The following is a 20,518-nucleotide window of genomic DNA, read 5'->3' on the forward strand; positions in this document are numbered from 1 at the left end:
GCTAGCTCGCTATTGCTAGCTAATTTGTCCTGGGATATAAACATTGAGTTGTTATTTTACCTGAAATGCACAAGGTCCTCTACTCCGACAATTAATCCACACATAAAATGGTCAACCGAATCAATTCTAGTCATTTCTCCTCCTTCCAGGCTTTTCATCTTTGAACTTATATGGTGATTGGCATCTAAACTTTCATAGTATTACCACGACGACCGGCAAAACAGTTCGTCTTTCAATCACCCACGTGGGTATAACCAATGAGGAGATGGCACGTGGGAACCTGCTTCTATAAACCAATGAGGAGATGAGAGAGGCAGGACTTGCAGCGCGATCTGCTTCAGAAATAGGAATGACTTCTATTTTAGCCCTTGGTAACGCAGACGCTCGTTGACGCATGCGAGCAGTGTGGGAGCAATAATTAAAAAAACAATGATTTCTAAATTTATTTTGCAACGCTCGCGTCGTTAGGCCTACTCTGTCTGGGGTGGAAAGGCAGGCCTAACTTTTGAAAGTACTATGCTCAGATTCCTAATGACGTCTCAGATTTAATTATTTGCAGAGACAGTTTCGTTGCAAACAAGACACACTGATTTGACATTGGAGAAATATGATGAGATGAACACATAGGTCTATCCTCTGGCCATTCTTAGCCTGTCATTTCGGTCATTTGTGTGGTATTCAAAAATATTCTGCTAATATGTAAAAGTTCGTAGAATTGCATGAAATGTTTATTAAAAAGCATTTTTTTCTCAGACCTGCAAATACGATGATAGATTAATGTAATGATTAAACTATGAAGGAAATCTTTCCACCCCTACTCTTGTCCACGGTGGTCTGCGAACCCACAACCTTCTGGCCCGCAGCCCTGTGCGCTATCAAAATTCATGCGTTACCACGTAATGAGTATATGACGCAGAACAGTTCCTAAAACTGCTTATCTAAGGTTCTGGTCTGTCCAAGAAGTGAGAGTATCCATGTTCTCTGCTATCCATTTTGATTTAATAATTATTTTGGCTATAGGGGAGGGTCACTAGTTTTTTTTTTAAGCGTTTAGGGAGGGTTTAGGTCAAATATATTTGCTGAAGGGAGGGCCATCCACTTTCATTTCGGGAACGGTCCGATTTTCTCCATGTAACCCTTATTATAAATAACGTTCACTCTCTTAGCGGTAACCTGTGAAGTCTGCTGACTGGAGGGAGTGTTTCCATACTGTTGCTGCTTTGCCTCACATGTAGAAATACTGCCCACTTGTGTCTGAAAGAACATTACAGTCATCTGAAATCCTGAGAGTTGTAGCCTATCACAGCAGGGCAATGGTGCACTATTAAACAAAACATGCAAGTCCCACAAATGATAGACCACCCTGAAATCATAGTAGGACGAAAGTGAAAGGAGTCTGGTAGCCTACTGAAGGCTCCAGTCCAGGTGAAGAGCAGGCCTCCAGATATTCCCAGCATGTGCTAGTCATGCACCATCTGGTTATGCTCTTCATGTAATCTCAATGAAATGCTAATGCAACACGAGGCCTTCCCATTTTAGCGCCTGTAGACAAGACCTTGTCTGTCTATGGGAATCATCTTTAGTTTTGTGCTGTGGCAAGAAAGGCTGGTGTGTCTGTGTTGCAGTGAAAGGGCACATGCTATAGTCACTAGCCATGCTGCTGCAATTACCACTGTCATGTACACAGAGTGTACAAAACTTTGCTCTTTCCATGACATAGACCAGGGATGGGCAACTTTGATAGGGGCCACAAAAAACGGAACTAAAGAGGGGCCGCAGAGGCTCGTGGGGCTGCATAACCACATCCATAGCCCGGTCGGTAATTCAACCATACTTATTACAAGTTTAGATAGATGAATTAGTCTAGGGGCCATCTATCTAAAAAAAAAGGGCTTACATGGGCTAATTGAGTGACTGCTGATGCTCAACCAAATTTCAAAATTGCACAATATGTATTCTATTATTCTGGCTCTCAACAGGAAGTTCCAACTGAGTTCCTAAAATAAATACAAATATATCTATATATTTTTTGGGTGAAATTGGTCCGCAGGCCTACAAAAGTGGAGCCAGTTGCCCATCCCTGACATAGACTGACCAGGTAAATCCAGGTGAGACATGGACTGTGTGCCATACAGAGGGTGAATGGGCAAGACAAAATATTTAAGTGTCTTTGAGCGGGGTATGGTAGTAGGTGTGTCAAGAACTGTAACAGTCAGAGAGCTGGGGTCTGGACTTAGCCTGGCTCTACATGATCCTTCTGACAGCATTGGTCACACTCCCCATCAGAGAGAGGGTCAGGCTCAGGGTTCTCCTATAAGTCTGGAGTCAGTAGTCAGGTGGCCATGTTGGACTGGTCAGACACATCCAGGTCCCGGACTTCATTTGCAACATTAACAATACTTTGATCACTGAATTACACCAGAATATTGTTCAAATCTGATTTTCCTGTTTCAGCATCATTTCCCCCCTCATTTATCTATGGTATTTGCAATGAAGGTGAATATTATTTGAATAGGAGCATACTTGATTGATATGTAGCTGTACAATAATGGAGTAAACGCTTGTTTACTTGCTTATGGCGGCACAATGTGCAGGATGATGTCATGCCATAGCTCTGCGTTATTCATGAGAGCTGGAAGGTCCCCTGTTCTGAGAACAGTGTTTCTGCACATGTTGTCCACACAGGTTTAAGGTGGTCTTCCAGGAGGCCTGCGCCCATGAGAGGTACCCACAGTATGAGACTGCTGGTGGCTAGCTCGAGATGCCTGAAAGTGACCAGCAAATCTCAGCCTCCTTAAAACATAGACAAATTGACACAGTGTAATAATAACTTTTTAATCGCATTAAACAAAAAGGGACTGCAGAGCAGGAACTCTGACATTCATCAGTGATGACCAACAGTTTGGCCATTTTATTTTACACTAAAAAAATCTCCCCTCCAAGCCATAAGCAACTAATTAACAATATTTACATAGATAAAAATCCAATACCAAACCCCAATAACCACTGAGCTTTCCAAATCAGTCGAACTGGAACCTTGAACACTGAAAGCAGGACCTGCTTATGAATGTAAAACATTATAGAAACTAACTTTAAATCACAACAGCCGTTTCTTTACACATCTTCATATCATGTCCTTATCTAAACTGTATTCAACTATTTACACTTCTGTAAATGCACATGGTTTGTATAAGAATATTTCAGATCTTGTCTCCTATAGTACAATGCATTTCTACTTCTGTCAACAGTTTGACTTGTGCCTCCATAAGGATAGCACCAATAACACAAACAGCCCCCTAAAGAAGATCCCAATAATGTTGAATTATTCTGTTAGACTGTGAGAAGTGTGTATCCTGTTCAACAAGAGTGAGGTGACGTTTAAGTGGTAAATCTCTTAGTGGTTGATTCACATTGATAAAATGTGAAGAGGGTTGAACAACAACAACTTAACCTGCCATGGGGGTTTGCATTTGTGGTGCGTTGTGAGGCTAATGATTCAAGTGAATATGATCTTTTAACACTTCAAAGAATACAATAGTATTGCTTAAAAATGTGTGTGTGTGTCTGCTTTAGGCTACTGTGCTTTATGCTGCATTCTACATGATGCTTTCCTAAATAGCCTGTACATGTGGTTAGCTGCCCACTGTAATACACTGCATATTGTCAAATGTACAAATGTTCGCTGCAGAGATTAAACGACCATAGAAGATGAATACACGCAGTTCAGAACATAAACCAATATTTCACACCTTCCCGTAGACACATGGTTTGACTTAACAGTATTATACGTACATGAGCATTGGAAAACTGCGTAAATATGTAGAAATAAGTCAATAATACACTGAAAACACAGGTAAGAAATATTCACCTTGTGTATCCTGTCTCAGTATCCTTGCTCAGGTCAAAGACAGCAGTCTATGGGTAGTACAGTCAGAAGGGAGGCAGCTAAAATCACACAAGCACTCGGACGGACACAGACACACATACAGCGAGTGGATGCATAGATGAAATTGGAGATCCAGAGGTAAACCCAGTCAAGAGCACAAGAAATGACAGATATCAAGATAACATTTGAAGAGACAGGAACTCAAGGTTAACATCCAATTGATATTCACATCTCAAATCTCCCCGGCAAAGTCAACAGAAAGTCATGTTATAGTAATATCTCTGTTGTTATACTTTTACTAGTCTAGGCTTCGTTTAACTATACACTTCTCCAGATAAAGTCAGAGGCAAAGGGTTTGAATAAGGCAGGTTTAAAAAAAAAAAAAAAACTGTTACGGATCAAGACGAATAACCTCGTCAACAAAAAGCCATCAACAGTATGGGTGAAAACAACACAAATCCCTAAGTCAGTCCATAAAACAGACAGTGACATGGGCAAATACTTTGTTTGTTCCTTTGAAACCCCATGTCTTTGTACAGTGAAGTCAATTGCTGATGTGAAACGTTAAAGGGATACTTTGGGATTTTGGCAATGAGGCCCTAACACTTTATTTACTTGAAGGAAGTTAGAGGTAGTTTCACGAGCCACACCTATCAACTTCTAGTCATTGCGCTAACGCTAGTTAGCAATGGATCGTGAAACTACCTCTAACTTCCTTCATACTGGACACAGAGATATAAACATTTTATCCACAAGTTCATCTGACTCTGGGGAAGGTCCTCATTGCCACAACCCTGAAGTATCCCTTTAATTAATAGCAAAACATAAATGAATCAGCTGGGCTTCAACTGTAAAATATGAAACTCCCAACAACAAAAAAGTGTGACCTCAAATATATAAATATCAAGTACCTCTTGTCCCTTCTCTTTGAAAAAAAAAAAAGAAAAGATCTGAACTGTTGCCATAACATGAAAACCTATTTACATGTATGTACACATATTGAAGTAAAAGAGTCATATATATATATGTATATAGTGTATATCCTTCCCTGATCAGTTAAGGCCAAAGTGCTATGGACTGCGCAGCTTCTCCAAACTTTGTATAGGCTGCATTTGCATTTAAATGTTCCTCGTTTTTTCCCCAAAACAAAATTACAAAAAGCAAAATAACATCAAGCTCACGAGGCTCATAAACTAGTGCTACGTTCTGTCTCAAACATATAAAACTAAGTAACTCTTGCATCTAGAAGAAAACTACCAAGCCTTGTTGACACCAGTTCATCTTTCTTCATTAGAAAAGCAAGCGTTGTACAGCATATACATAGTGCCAGTAGACATATGAGGACTTCCCAGAGCTTTCTGGGACATCCTGTGGGCTTCCTGTAATGCCCTCTACCACTGAAAGAGGATCATGGGTAGTCTGTGTGAGTCGAGGAGAGTTGTCCATTGTCCAAAGCTGATGGAGAGGGTAACAGGGGCCTGGTTGGCGCAGGTGTTGTCAGTACCCCCCCCCCTGCTGTATGAGCAGGACTACAGTGTGAACAGAGTCTGGGGGTGAGCACCAGGGATAAGGCCAATCAGAGCATGCCGAAGCCCTCACTGCCCTCACTGATGGCGAGCTTCAGCATCTTGTGCAGCTCCTCATAGGAGTCATAGGTGGGGAGGCACAGCTGGTTAAAACTAGAGAGAAAAGAACCCACAGTCAATTGACAGTTGCGTATTGACAGTTGCGAACTCAAACCAACTACATAGTACATGTATACTGCACAAAAAAATAAAGGGAACACTAAAATAACACATCCTAGATCTGAATGAATGAAATAACCTTATTAAATACTTTTTTCTTTACATAGTTTAATGTGCTGACAACAAAATCACACAAAAATAATCAATGGAAATCCAATTTATCAACCCATGGAGGTCTGGATTTGGAGTCACACTCAAAATTAAAGTGGAAAACCACACTACAGGCTGATCCAACTTTGATGTAATGTCCTTAAAACAAGTCAAAATGAGGCTCAGTAGTGTGTGTGGCCTCCACGTGCCTGTATGACCTCCCTACAACGCCTGGGCATGCTCCTGATGAGGTGGCAGATGGTCTCCTGAGGGATCTCCTCCCAGACCTGGACTAAAGCATCCGCCAACTCCTGGACAGTCTGTGGTGCACCGTGGCGTTGGTGGATGGAGCGAGACATGATGTCCCAGATGTGCTCAATTGGATTCAGGTCTGGGGAACGGGCGGGCCAGTCCATAGCATCAATGCCTTCCTCTTGCAGGAACTGCTGACACACTCCAGCCACATGAGTTCTAGCATTGTCTTGCATTAGGAGGAACCCAGGGCCAACCGCACCAGCATATGGTACCTAATGGCAGTCAGGCTACCTCTGGCGAGCACATGGAGGGCTGTGCGGCCCCCAAAGAAATGCCACCCCACACCATGACTGACCCACCGCCAAACCGGTCATGCTGGAGGATGTTGCAGGCAGCAGAACGTTCTCCACGGCGTCTCCAGACTCTGTCACGTCTGTCACATGTGCTCAGTGTGAACCTGCTTTCATCTGTGAAGAGCACAGGGCGCCAGTGGCGAATTTGCCAATCTTGGTGTTCTCTGGCAAATGGCAAACGTCCTGCACAGTGTTGGGCTGTAAGCACAACCCCCACCTGTGGACGTCGGGCCCTCATACCACCCTCATGGAGTCTGATTCTGACCGTTTGAGCAGACACATGCACATTTATGGCCTGCTGGAGGTAATTTTGCAGGGCTCTGGCAGTGCTCCTCCTGCTCCTCCTTGCACAAAGGCGGAGGTAGCGGTCCTGCTGCTGGGTTGTTGCCCTCCTACGGCCTCCTCCACGTCTCCTGATGTACTGGCCTGTCTCCTGGTAGCGCCTCCATGCTCTGGACACTACGCTGACAGACACAGCAAACCTTCTTGCCACAGCTCGCATTGATGTGCCATCCTGGATGAGCTGCACTACCTGAGCCACTTGTGTGGGTTGTAGACTCCATCTCATGCTACCACTAGAGTGAAAGCACCGCCAGCATTCAAAAGTGACCAAAACATCAGCCAGGAAGCATAGGAACTGAGAAGTGGTCTGTGGTCACCACCTGCAGAACCACTCCTTTATTGGGGGTGTCTTGCTAATTGCCTATAATTTCCACCTGTTGTCTATTCCATTTGCACAACAGCATGTGAAATTTATTGTCAATCAGTGTTGCTTCCTAAGAGGACAGTTTGATTTCACAGAAGTGTGATTGACTTGGAGTTACATTGTGTTGTTTAAGTGTTCCCTTTATTTTTTTGAGCAGTGTATATGAACCAAGTAGGAATGTGAGTGTGAATGTGCAGATACTGTAAATGTCCGTCTGAGTGTGTGTGTTTGTGGGTGCGTGCATGCCCGTCCACTCACCAGGTGTGTGCGGTGGGCAGGGTGCTGTGTGTGGGAGCAGCGATGATCTGGAAGGAGGGGCAGAGGGTGCTGAAGCCCCCGGGGGGCAGCTGGGAGGAGCCGGTGGTGAACTGCAGCAGGCGAGCCAACTCCTCCTGGGTGAAGCTGGACACCACGGCCCAGAACCACTTCATCACCTAGGACAACACAACACCACAACACAGTCAGCATGGTGCTCAACACGAGCACATTTAACACATCTCCATCAATGCTGTAGCAAAGCAGTATCTTTCACCGTGTACTGTGGGTCAGACCTGGCGATGTCACCCACCTTCTCTCTGAAGTGCCAAGACCCTCCTACGACCACAGCATGGGCCTTGAAGTCCTGGACATCGATGTCCCCTGTACCACACAACAACAGCTGGGGACAAACAGACATTTAGACATTACAGGGCCATAAGAGTGACATTTAGAATGTATGACAAGGGATGTACGCTTGGAACGTGTGAATGTGATTTTATGCAGCATACCTCCAGCTCATTCTCATCAAATATGGCCAAAAGGTTCTCTGGAACAAGTTCATTCAAACCTGCAATTCACAAAACAGTTTGTTGCCTATGCCCTTACAGAGATTCCAGATTAGACGCACAGGTGAATGTGAAGACGCCATACTATATGTACGTTTGTATCCTTACCTTTGAGAAAGTGCTCCACCTCGTCTCGCACCTGACTGGCGAGCCTGTACTGGGCCAGCAGGTTCAGATAATGCATCTTGTTCTCATTGTTGACAGCAATCTGAGCTCCTCCAGATATCAGCTCCACCACCTGCAGTGACAGAGTAACAGAGCTTAGGACATGACTGACAACACATACCGAACCTTACACACTACCTCTACTTTTACACACTCCACTTCTAGTCCTAAGCAGTCTGCCAAGGAAATCATATGGGTTTCTTCTGTTTAGTTATTGCTTTCTTTTTTTTCTGTGAGATGACTTGGTGGATAAGGGAAGTCATGTCAAATAGAATGATTGCCTCATCACCTTCTCCAGCTGTCCTGACTTGCTGTACTTCTCTTCGGCAAACACCAGGTCCATTTCACTGACATCATTGTTTAGGATGACACAGACTTTCATTTTGTAGAACTCCTGATCATCTGTCTCAAAGTACTGCCGTGGAAAATGAAATAAAAACACAGGAAAATGGAATTGAAATAAACACGTCACTATCTCGGCGAAACAATAAGGATGACTTATCCACTTAGAGCGGCAGGTTCAGATCTTAACATGTTCTATAAACACCACAACATACAACTGGTACGCTATGAAACAAACACATCTCCTTTCATGGCCTGGTGAACAATGCAACACTTACAGTTTGATACCAACTAGGGCTGGGCGATATGGCCAAAATCTCATATCCCGATATACATAATTTTCTGTAAATTCAATTTATAACTAGTTTATATAAAATTACCACATGTAAAGGCCTATTTCTTATTACATTTTGAATTATACTCAACAAATAAAAAGGTACTTACTCATATTTGATTATTTTCTTTTATTTAGAACCTGTGCACATTTTCAATTAAGCATGAAACAAAATATAAAATATGAATGTATAAAATCTAAAAAGGTAAATAGAAAACACTTCAACTATAGTTGCAAACAAAATAAATATAGGCCTAAAATGTATATATTTTTGGGGGCTTGCCTGCTTTGCATGTTATTTTGTCATTAATACGTGTCACATACCAATTTGGTACCTTGGGTCGAGTGTTAGCACCAACACACCAAACCCCGTTTCTCCACCGTGTAAATTGGGGCCATGTCTTTGCAGATGTAAGTTGTCACGGTAGCTGTTATCTCCTTCCATCTTCGTGATTCTTTGCCATATGGTGTGCCGCGGGCAAAAGCCTCTTGCAACGTCTGAGTCGGGGGTTTGTTTTGAGCACTCGACTTTGGGTCTCATTTGTAGACTCTCTCCGTACTGTTTCACATTGTTCTTGCGTAGGTGGTACAATAGGTTAGTGGTGTTTGAGCCTGTTGTTGGGACCGGCCTGCAGCATATTTTGCAGTGGACGGTTTTCTGGTCCATGTCACATTTTTCATATCCAAACCACGTCCATGTGACCGAAGTAGCCCCTCTTTTAGGTACGAGCTCCGTGTCTCCGTGCTCTGTGTCACGTTCACTCTCCTCCATGTTTGTTTGTGTTGCAAATGTCATTTCACACGGCACGTGTGGAAGAACACAAAGCGTCGTCCAATTGGCGAAAGATATTGTCGTAACGAGTGTGATTTGCGACAACGAAATAAACAATGAGCACAATATGAAACGATAGACGCTTTTCTATCGTCACACGATATATATCGTCATATCGCCCAGCCCTAATACCAACTAGCCGAAGCATAGAGGTAAACATTGGGAGTGAGGTCTAACTGCAGTTCCTCTGAGCGGCTGTGGGACTGGGGTGGAGGTGGTACCTTGTAGTTCATCCTGAGTCCAATGATCTGGGCTAGGAAGGAGCGGGTGAAGCGAGCGCGGACCATCTGCTTGTAGGCCCCGCCCAGGGCTGACTCGTACAGGCACTTCCCCACCACGCGGCCGGCAAACTCATACATCTTCAGACGCAGGTGGGCCGGCCGCTCTGCGTTGGGGTGGACCTGGGAAGACAGGCAGACACATTACCTCACTATCATATTGGCAAAGTCAGTGAATATTGACCCTAGCCGTATTGTGTTAGTTGTGCTGGTGAGAAGGGAGGTCTTACCAGGCCCTGGTTGTCGTCACTGAAGCGAGTGAACAGCTGATTGGTGGTGTCAAACAGGGTCTTACAGACGAGCTCAAACCACTCCCTTCGCGGCCCTCCCCAGTCCAGAGCTAGGGGCCAACACAACACACATACTTAGTCATTCAACAGCCCTTACCACAAACAACACCAGCTGACTGTACTGTCATCTGTTGTATGTTGAGTGTTGATCTTACCTTCCTCATCCTGGAACACCACCTCAAAGTTCTTACTCCAGTCCGACACGGAGAAGTTGCGGGTGGATTTCAGAGACTGGGGAGAGAGAGAGATTTTAAAACATTGTAATTTTCAATTTCCACTCATTGTCATCATATGTCTGTTGTAGCAGTTCTTAATCTCACTGCGGCTCGGAGAGTAGTTGCACGGTGGGTTCACTCACCGAGTCCAGGATGCAGTGGCGTGTGATCTTCAGGCAGGTCTTGGTGCGAGGTCTCTTGGAGTGGATGTGTCTGAGCTCCCTCTGGAAGAAGCTCACCTTGTCCTGGAACGTCTCCGAGCCGCCTGTCAACGGCATAAAAAAACATACAGATCTTATCCATGTACTCCCCATGGACACTGAATTGGAAGAGGAAGGAAACTAGGGCTGACCCCATTTAGTCAACTGGTCGATTGTTTGGTTGATATCTTGGTCAACCAACAGCCTTTCTTTAGTTGAGCAGCAGCAAAAAATAAACACAAACGTTAATGGTGTAGACACCTGTCTGATTGGCACCTGTCTGAGCGGACTAATCCATTATGGAGGCCGTAGGGATGGCATAGTCCATCACTCGATGACATGTGCTATTGAAATTGTATATGGTTATATTATGTAAGAACAATGGCACAACACTAATAACAATTATATTATTTATAACAAATGCGCTTTCTCCCGTGTTGGATAGCGGTCGCAGTTCTGAAACACCAGTGCGCTGTTGAATTGGCACCTTTTCCTAGACCAGCAAAGTTAACCAGCATATTGGTGTTGAGAACAATGCGGTTGAGGCAGCAGCGGAGTTAGGAGATGAGAAAATTGCCTAAGAAAAGTGAGGAGAAAGGAAACCAACTTAATTAAGTCTATAATCAATAGCCTAACTGTTAAATGTGCCTGGCTATATAAATCACCCATATGTATGTACAGAAATAAGACAGAACCTGCTTCTGTTGCCAGTTTGAGTGTTTGTTTAATAGCCTGCTGATTCTGTGATCACCAAGCCTCATGCAACCACAACATGTTGGATAAACAATTTCACAAATTCGGGCGTTTTTAATCTTTGCTATGCTGTAACAAAGGCTTTGGACTTTTTTCCCCATTAGAACAGGCTCTCTGGTATTATTTATAATTTATTTAGGGTTGTTTACACTGTTCCAAATTGTCAGAAAAATAATATTTATAATAACCCTTCTTATTGTTATTACTATTATTATTGATTGTCAATATAATAATAAGTAATGTCATTATAATTAGTAGGCTTAGTATAGCAGCCTTATACCACCAAATCTATTCCACACATCTGACTTCCCCGTTACCTCCTGAGCAACCAGTAAACATTCCCCCGTTTTGAGTTTATTTGTCACGTCCTCCGCATCCATTTGTCTGTTACGTGTTACGGTGTTCGGAGTTCATCACCAATTTATTGATGTGATTATGATACAGTACATTTGGAAAGTATTTAGAACCCGCGACTTTTTCCCCATTTTGTTACATTACAGCTTTATTCTAAAATTGATCAAATAAATAAAATCTTCATCGATCTACAGACAATAACCTCATAATGACAAAGCTAAAATAGGCTTTTAGACAGTTTTTGTAATTGTATAAAAAATAAAAAACAGAAATACCTCATTTACATAAGAATTCAGACCCTTTGCTATGAGACTCAAAATTGAGCTCAGGTGCATCCTGTTTTCATTGATCATCCTTGAGATGTTTCTACAACTTGATTGGAGTCCACCTGTGGTAAATTCAATTGATTGGACATGATTTGGAAAGAGCCCCGAGACAGGATTGTGTCGAGGCACAGATCTGGGGAAGGGTACCAAAAACAATTCTGGAGCATTGAAGGTCCCCAAGAACACAGTGGCCTCCATCATTCTTAAATGGAAGAAGTTTAGAACCACCAAGACTATTCCTAGAGCTGGCCACCAGGCCAAACTGAGCAATCAGGGGAGAAGGGCCTTGGTCAGGGAGCTGACCAAGAACCTGATGGTCAGTCTGACAGAGCTCCAGAATTTTTATGTGGCGATGGGATAACTTTCCAGAACGACAACCATCTCTGCAGCACTCCACCAATCAGGCATTTATGGTAGAGTGGCCAGATGGAAGCCACTCCTCTGTATATGGCACATGACATTCCGCTTAGTTTGCCAAAAGGCACCTAAAGGACTCTCAGACCATGACAAACAAGATTCAACTCCTTGGCCTGAATGCCAAGCGTCACGTCTGGAGGAAACCTGGCACCATCCCTGCGGTGAAGCATGGTGGTGGCAGCATCATGCTGTGGAGATGTTTGTCAGTCGCAAGGACTGGGAGACTAGTCAGGATCGAGGAAAAGATGAACGGAGCAAAGTACAGAGAGATCTTTGATGAAAACCTGCTCCAGAGCGCTCAGGACCTCAGACTGGGGAAGGTTCACCTTCCAACAGGACAACGACCCTAAGGACACAGCCAAGACAATGCAGAAGTGGTTTTGGGACAAGTCTCTGAATGTCCTTGAGTAATCCAGCCAAAGCTCAGACTTAAATCCGATCAAACATCTCTGGAGAGACCTGAAAATAGCTGTGCAGCAACACTCCCCATCCAACCTGACAGAGCTTGAGAGGATCTGCAGAGAAGAATGAGAGAAACTCCTCAAATACAGGTGTACCAAGCTTGTAGCATCATACCCAAGAAGACTTGAGGCTGTAATCGCTGCCGAAGGTGCTTCAACAAAGGGTCTGAATACTTGTGCAAATGTAATATTTCAGTCTTTTTTATTTCTAAAAACCTGTTTTTGATTTGTCAATACGGGGTATTGTGTGTAGAGTAATATAATACATTTTAGAATAAGGCTGTAACGTAACAAAATGTGGAAAAAGTCAAGGGGTCTGAATACTTTCCGAATGCACTGTACTGTAAGTCAGGGCCTATTGGTCACGTGCATGCGATGCATACATGTGTCATGTAAAGAGAGCAAGGGTTGAGGGAATAGAGAATGAAAATGGCTCTAATTATGTTGCAGCTTTAGCAACACGGACAGTGGCATTAACACTGTTGATATTCTGTGGTGGTCGCTGTAGTGGAGAGGAGAGAGAGAAAGGGTGCTAGTCACACAGTGCCATTTTCTAAACACAATCAAATCAAGTGCGGTTGGACTCCCTCTAGTCATTAGGGTGTCTTAATTATTTAATCAAACAGTGAGCTTAAAGCATCGGACAAGCTCAGTGAATATAGTTGATTTGATTAAAATACATAGCATGTGTTTATATATGTAAATGCAAGTTTTAAAATGTTGACCAATCAATTGGTTGAAAGAACAGACGACTCTCGGTTGACCAAGATTGTTTGGGGTCGGGGATAGTCCTAAAGGAAACCAACCGATATTCTTGTGCAGGAAACGGATGAAGGTGGCAGCCATGATGTTTCTGTCTTTACAGCTCAGCTCCACTGGCGGCTGGATCCCATCATCCACCACTAGAGTCAGGTACTTGTGAACGGGGTCAGGGCCGTAGTATGTGAACTGGGAGGGACAGAAGAGGAGGGTGAACACACCAGCTCATTAAATCGACTGATAAAAGGTCAGAAAGCATTATGTGGACATCATACAGTGTTTCAGAGCAGTTCTGCTTGTCCTACCTTTGTCCCTGGACACACTCGAAAGGTAAAAAGGCGCCATGGAATAATTTTCAGGTAAAACTCCTTCACGGACAGTTGCTGTGTAGCAGAAAAGTAAATGTTCCAGTCAATGACAAGTCTGCAACACACCCAACTGTAGAGCATGTCCTATTTCTAGAACAATGGCCTTCCCTTTCTATCCTCTCTTCACCCACCTTTGGGGATATGTAGCAGTAGACCTTTTTGGGTTTCTTGACCTTCTCTGGCTGGTCTTCTACAGGGGAGTCATGCTCGTCCTCCTCGTCCCCCATGGAGGGCCGACTCTGAGGGGCCATCAGAGCCGAGGCTGGGAGCTGCCACGAAGAGTTACTGTAGTTACTGTAGTTCCCTGTGCCGTAGAGGTACGCCTCAAAGTAGATGCTGATCCCTGGAGTTGACACGTTCTTCTCCACACAGTTCTTCTCATTCTCTGTGGGGGAGGTGGAAGAGTAGCAGTTGAAACACAGGAGCGATGTAAGAGATTTTACTACACCAAGAACAAAAGTCTTCATATACACTGTACATTATCTAATTTTGAGTATGATAGGCTGACTTGCTGAAATACTTCCTTCACCTCGGCCTATGTAATCATACCCTAAAATAGGACCCTTACTCACCACTGAGAACGATGATGTCAAACTCCCCGTTGCTGATGGGCAGGTCGTTATAGGAGATGCGTGCCCGGAAACAGCCCTTCTTCCTAAGGGTGAGCTTCAGCAGTACCTGGCACAGCTGCTTGTTGGACGTCACTGACTTACTGTAGTACTCCTCCAGGCTGTCGTCATCCACTGTGCCCAACTGATAGGAGGCAGATACAAAATGGATTTCCATTTTCCACTTTCACAGTCTAAAAACCAGAAACAATTGACTTCAGGCTGTTATATGAGGATTGTTATATTGGGTCTCAAGTGTCTTACCGAGTGGACGTGGACACTGTAGTTAACCTCGTCTATGAGTGAGGTGGAGTTACTGGTGGGGTTGCCATATTCGTCCCGGGGCTCAATCTGCAGGGTATGCTGCTGGCCATATACTAAGACCAGCGTGGAGAAGTGGTAGGCTATCTTCGTTTTAGATGGGACCACTGTCCCTGAAATGAACACAGAGAATAAGGGGAACAGATGAGCATTGAAGGAACGTTTCAAATGAAAGTATGTAGTGTTTACCAGTACAATACATGCAATGTCCCTGAGACAGAGAAAAACAACTCTCATTTACACAAAGGTTCAAGTTGCTTCCATGTTAAGGGAGCATTTCAACACGTACCAAGCCTGATTGATCTAAGCTGTAGAGCATGATGACAAATGAAATCATTCCAAACATTGTAATAAACAACCAGATGAAAATAAAATGTTCCGAAAAATATTGATTTTGTCTTAAATAAACTTGACGTCATGATCAACATCACATCATGCTATATTTAGTAAACAAAGCCAAACTACAAACACGATTGTGATGAAGAATACTATTAACAGCCTTATTATCGTGCTATGAGGACAAGCAATGGAAAGAACATTGGAAGTAACATTGGCATTATAATAAGGGGTATCAACATTTCAGGTCTGGGTGGCCATTCATTCATTCATTCATTCCTACTAGGCAACTTCAAAGTTATGTTCTTTATGAGCAAAAGCACATGATTATCAATATCAATTACTTAAACGTCACCATGTCATCCATGCTTTGTATTAAATCTTACAAATATAGCACAGTCCTGAAATGGGTTACTTACACAGCCCAAAAGGTCATGACCTTACCTGGCTGGAATATCTTGTAGTAGGGGCTGTAGGCCACGTTGAGTCCTCCCAGTTTGACGGCCACCTCATAGCGTCCGGCCTTTCGGACAGTGAAGGTCACTTTGACCACGTTGGACTCTGGCTCCTGCAGAACCTCCTGGGTGACGGGGATGTCTAGGGCCAGCTCTATGTGGGTGATGTTGACCCTTAACCCCACGGGCCGGTGGGCAGGGAAGGGCTGGCCGTTCTTATAGAAGAGCTGGGGTAGAGAGTCAGAGAAAACCATGAGAAACCATGGCAGGAAGTCTAGCACCACAACTTGTGCCAGAACACCATCCTGCCAACAGTCTATTCATTGTGTGCTTTATGATCCCAATAGAAACCCAACAAACAAGCCAAATAACAGAATCACTGATTTCAAATCTGCAGAAACCAAAAAAACTACATCCAAATGTATCCTTCCTCCACACTCTTTAATACTTGATGTAGGTTGTTGTGCTTTAATCATACAGTTTCAAAGAGAAACTAAACTCTTAAAATCCAGAAATGACTGAAGTAGACTTCAGATTTCAAGCCATTAGGTAGGTAAGGATCTTACCTGAACACGGAAGCTCATAGTTTGGCCCACTTCCTGTGGGTCCTTCCAATCCCATGACACATTGCAGGAGCGCGGGTCCAGGTAGTTCCCCCGTACATAGTCGTAGATGCTGCGGTCGCCCCTCCTCCCAGTGTCATCATTCTGCAGGAAGCTAACCACCCGTGCAGCGAGCTCACATAGGAACTTGATGGTAAAGACAAACGCTATGATGGAAACAGTAATTCCACCTGACAGGGGGAGACATTGTGTCAGAGAGCTAAATGTGATTAAATGCACAGCACACTGAGGATGGCTCATACAGATCTCATTAGTAGAGAGACCATTTGCAATGCAATACTGGAAATATTACTTCAAAGAATGCCCTCCAGGTCTATTTGATTTAATGAGCTGCAGATAAGCAGTAATTGTATGGGTAAAGCCTGAATGTCTTGGGACACAAACAGTATCACAAGTTCAAATATGTACTAGTATTTCAACAACTTCAAAGTTCTTCCTAATAATTCTTAACTACAAATTAGTTTAGACTCCAGGCCTGGCTGACAGGCGCCCATCCCCTACTTCAAACAGCTACGGCCAGTAGAACTCACTCACCAATCACGTAAAACATGAGGTCCCTTATCAGAAAGCAAAGTGCCACAGTACAGCCAAATATAAGAGCTCCCGCTGAAAGAGAAACAAAGACAGACAGCATACTTCACTTGACTTACACCGCAGAAGGAGCTTTCAACAGACATTTCATATAAAGCTGACGTGCTCTAGTGTACACCATTCATTCTGAGAGGCATACTTACAGATCAACTTGGAGGATTGACTTGTATTTCACTTTTGTTTTCTGATTCATCTGTAGATAACAAAGCTTTAAAACGTAGAACACACCCTGGTTGGACTCTGCATGCAGGACATTCATCAGGAAACCTATTAGGTCCATGTTGTCCTGCACTAGCCAAGTACTGCAGTATGTGGACTAGGGCTGACCCCATTAAGTCCACTGGACGATTGTTTGGTCGATAGGCTGTTGGTCGACAGAGATTTTTTTTAGTCGAGCAGTGGCTTAAGAATGTATGACACGAGACGCCTGTCTGATACGCGCCTGTCTGATACGCGCCTGCCTGATACGCGCCTGCCTGATACGCGCCTGTCTGATACACGCCTGCCTGATACGCGCCTGCCTGATACACGCCTGCCTGATACACGCCTGCCTGATACACGCCTGCCTGATACGCGCCTGTCTGATACGCGCCTGTCTGATACGCGCCTGTCTGATACGCGCCTGCCTGATACGCGCCTGCCTGATACGCGCCTGTCTGATACGCGCCTGTCTGATACGCGCCTGCCTGATACGCGCCTGTCTGATACGCGCCTGTCTGATACGCGCCTGCCTGATACGCGCCTGCCTGAGTGGACTAATACATTGCGGAGGCTGCGTGGGTGGCACACCAATATCACCAGTACTACTAATTACAATGTTTGTTTGGTTACGGTCATTTTTGTTAATGCACTCAATATAGCACTATTACAGTCTAACCATCATTGTAGGAGTGGACACGTTGTTTGCAGAGCACACAACCTAAGCTACACTTGTGAGAAAAAAAGTTGTGGTTTATTTAATTCTATTTACGAGTTGTCAATTTATTCATTGTCTTTTGTTTGGAGCGCTCCTGTCAATCTTGAGTACGCACCTGATTCCGCATAGAAGTAGGAATAGGCTACCTGGCCTGGGCGCAAATGTAGGCCTATAAATGTTCCCGTTTGGGGATCTGATAGCATTTTGAATTGTCTTAACTCACCACCACTGTGGAGCTTCTCAAAATAAATGTTGTCTTCACCTTAAACCGCAAGTAAATTAAGTCTGTTTTTACATCCATTGAGAATGACAAAAGTTGTGTGTCTGTCTGAGCTCACCAGCGTGGGAAACTCTTGAGGGCCCAGAATATTTTATACAATGTTGCAAGTTTGCTAGCATGAGCTTCAGGCCAGACCAAGTTAATGGTTCATACAATGTTTCAAGTTCATTGCAGAAAGGCCATGCATAGCAAATATGATTTATAATCAGGATATTTTCTATTTGCAGTCTGCAATCCTTTTAATTTGTTGGCTTTATGTCGGCTATTTTTAAATATTGTCAATGGCAATAGAAGTTACTTTTAGATTTGTATCATTTTAATTTAGATAGAATTTTGATTAACCACATAACATTGATTGAGATATGAATACATTATAAATGAAATGTTCCATGAAAATGTGCTTATGAAAATCATAACTTGCACGCAGATCAGGAGAAACGGTACGATAACTTGGCACTCCAAATTGAAAAGGTTGCTGACCGCTGGTGTAGCCCATTACCAGCAACTTCAGGAGAGTAATGGCAGAATCTGTGAAGGCCAGCAGCAGCGGGAGGGGGTGGGTCGGGAACAGGTTTTCTTCTGGTTAGGCTATATTGATCTCTGGCTCCCTCTTTAGTAATTTGTGCATCTTCATTTTTAATTGCAGTGCTTAACGCATCAGACAAGCTCAGTAGCTTACATATAGTTGATTTTATTCAAATATAGGGTGTGTCTATATATATATATATATATATATATGGAAAAATACACATTTACATATGAAAATATTTTGTACTTTTTACCCCTTTTTTTCTCCTCAATTTCGTGTGGGGCGGCAGGTAGCCTAGTGGTTAGAGCATTGGACTAGTAACCGAAAGGTTGCAAGATTGAATCCCCGAGCTGACAAGGTAAAAATCTGTCATTCTGCCCCTGAACAAGGCAGTTAACCCACTTGTCCTAGGCCGTCATTGAATATAAGAATTTGTTCTTAACTGACTTGCTTAGTTAAATAAAGGTAAAAAATAAAATATCCAATTGGTAGTTACAATCTTGTCCCATCGCTGCAACTCCCGTACAGACTCAGGAGAGGCGAAGGTCGAGAGCCATCCGTCCTCTGAAACACAACCTTGCCAAGCTGCACTGCTTCTTGACACACTGCTTGCTTAACCCGGAAGCCAGCTGCACCAATGTGTCGGAGGAAACACCGTCCAACAGGTGACCGAATTCAGCATGCATGTGCCCGGCCCGCCACAAGGAGTCACTAGAGTGCAATAGGACAAGGACATCCCGACCGGCTAAACCCTCCCCTAACCCAGACGACGCTGGACTAATTGTGTGTCTCCCGGTCACGGCCAGCTGTACCACAGCCTGGGATCGTGACCCGGGTCTGTTAGACCGCTGCGCCACTCGGGAGGCCCACATTTAAACATTTCAATCGATTGGTCGAAAGAACAGACGACTCTCGGTTGACCAAGTTTTTTTTTTAGTTGGGAACAGCCCCAATGTGGACACTGTGTTTATTCACCGATGCACCACATAACAAAGGCAAATCAAGATTTTCCAGGAATAGGAGTTAGGCTATTCTTGGCATCAGAGAAGATACCTATCACAGGAAGCATAGCTATTTGCTAATTGAAAGTGTATAGGCCAATGAGAATCGGTGTGTGTACTACAGTATGTAAATTAGGATAGGAAATGGTACATTGGAGACTTGTAATGTAACAACATAGGCCTAGGCTACCTTCTTAACATTATGTGGTTGCACTTTTTTGGGGGGGTGAAAGATTTGATTTATAATTACGATTTATTAAATCCAAAACATCCATGTACAAACAACAACAAGCAGACGCACACAAACAGATGCACACAAACATCCACAACATCACCCCCGCCCAGACCCACCTGCTCACACCACCATCTTCAGCACTCGTATTACTCTCTGCCACATGACTTCAAACCGCACCATTTTGTATCTCTCCGACGCCTACGCACATTTAGATAATAAAGCATTTGACCTTTCCATTGTGTTAACGATTAATTTCCAGTTAAGTATACGTTTTGTCAAGATGATTGATGAGAAAAGTATCGTCCAACCCATCGGGTATCTCACGGCACCCTCATATGCCATGTCTTGAAATACGCAGACAGACGGATTAAAAGTACATTTACATTGTAATATTCTGACAGCCAACTTTCTAACTCCTCCAATAACTTTTGGGCTTTATAGCATTCCCAGAAGGCATGGATTATTGAGTCATTGTTCGTTTTACACCTAGAGAGGAACCAGGCTATGAGGGGTGGCCAGTCCTCTTCTGGCTGTGCCGGGTGGAGATTATAACAGAACATGGCCAAGACGTTCAAATATGACCAGCAGGGTCAAATAATAATAATCACAGTGGTTGTAGAGGGTGCAACAGGTCAGCACCTCAGGAGTAAATGTAATAAGTTGGATTTTG

General features: G+C 43.7%; 1 protein-coding gene across 2 annotated transcripts in view; it reads right to left on the bottom strand.

The window, feature by feature from the left end:
• Positions 1–2,821: 2,821 nt before the first annotated feature.
• Positions 2,822–20,518, bottom strand: part of LOC106611059 (apoptosis-resistant E3 ubiquitin protein ligase 1) — a 31,839-nt gene continuing 14,142 nt past the window's right edge. Inside the window, exons 5-22 of one of the 2 annotated variants that reach the window (XM_014210909.3) lie at positions 16,831–16,902; positions 16,240–16,466; positions 15,663–15,900; positions 14,826–14,995; positions 14,526–14,706; positions 14,085–14,338; positions 13,891–13,968; positions 13,633–13,774; positions 10,459–10,580; positions 10,256–10,331; positions 10,041–10,150; positions 9,754–9,933; positions 8,314–8,439; positions 7,968–8,097; positions 7,803–7,861; positions 7,604–7,693; positions 7,294–7,469; positions 2,822–5,565 (exon numbers count right to left, since the gene is read on the bottom strand). In XM_014210909.3, coding sequence (XP_014066384.2) covers positions 5,463–5,565; positions 7,294–7,469; positions 7,604–7,693; positions 7,803–7,861; positions 7,968–8,097; positions 8,314–8,439; positions 9,754–9,933; positions 10,041–10,150; positions 10,256–10,331; positions 10,459–10,580; positions 13,633–13,774; positions 13,891–13,968; positions 14,085–14,338; positions 14,526–14,706; positions 14,826–14,995; positions 15,663–15,900; positions 16,240–16,466; positions 16,831–16,902 — 2,534 coding nt within the window. In that variant the 3' untranslated portion in view covers positions 2,822–5,462. The remainder of the gene's footprint in view (positions 5,566–7,293; positions 7,470–7,603; positions 7,694–7,802; positions 7,862–7,967; positions 8,098–8,313; positions 8,440–9,753; positions 9,934–10,040; positions 10,151–10,255; positions 10,332–10,458; positions 10,581–13,632; positions 13,775–13,890; positions 13,969–14,084; positions 14,339–14,525; positions 14,707–14,825; positions 14,996–15,662; positions 15,901–16,239; positions 16,467–16,830; positions 16,903–20,518) is intronic. The other variant, XM_014210910.3, reaches the window with a different exon arrangement.

The sequence above is a fragment of the Salmo salar genome, chromosome 09 (genome assembly GCF_965601325.2).
Source record: "Salmo salar chromosome 09, fSalSal1, whole genome shotgun sequence".
Classification (NCBI taxonomy): domain Eukaryota; kingdom Metazoa; phylum Chordata; class Actinopteri; order Salmoniformes; family Salmonidae; genus Salmo; species Salmo salar.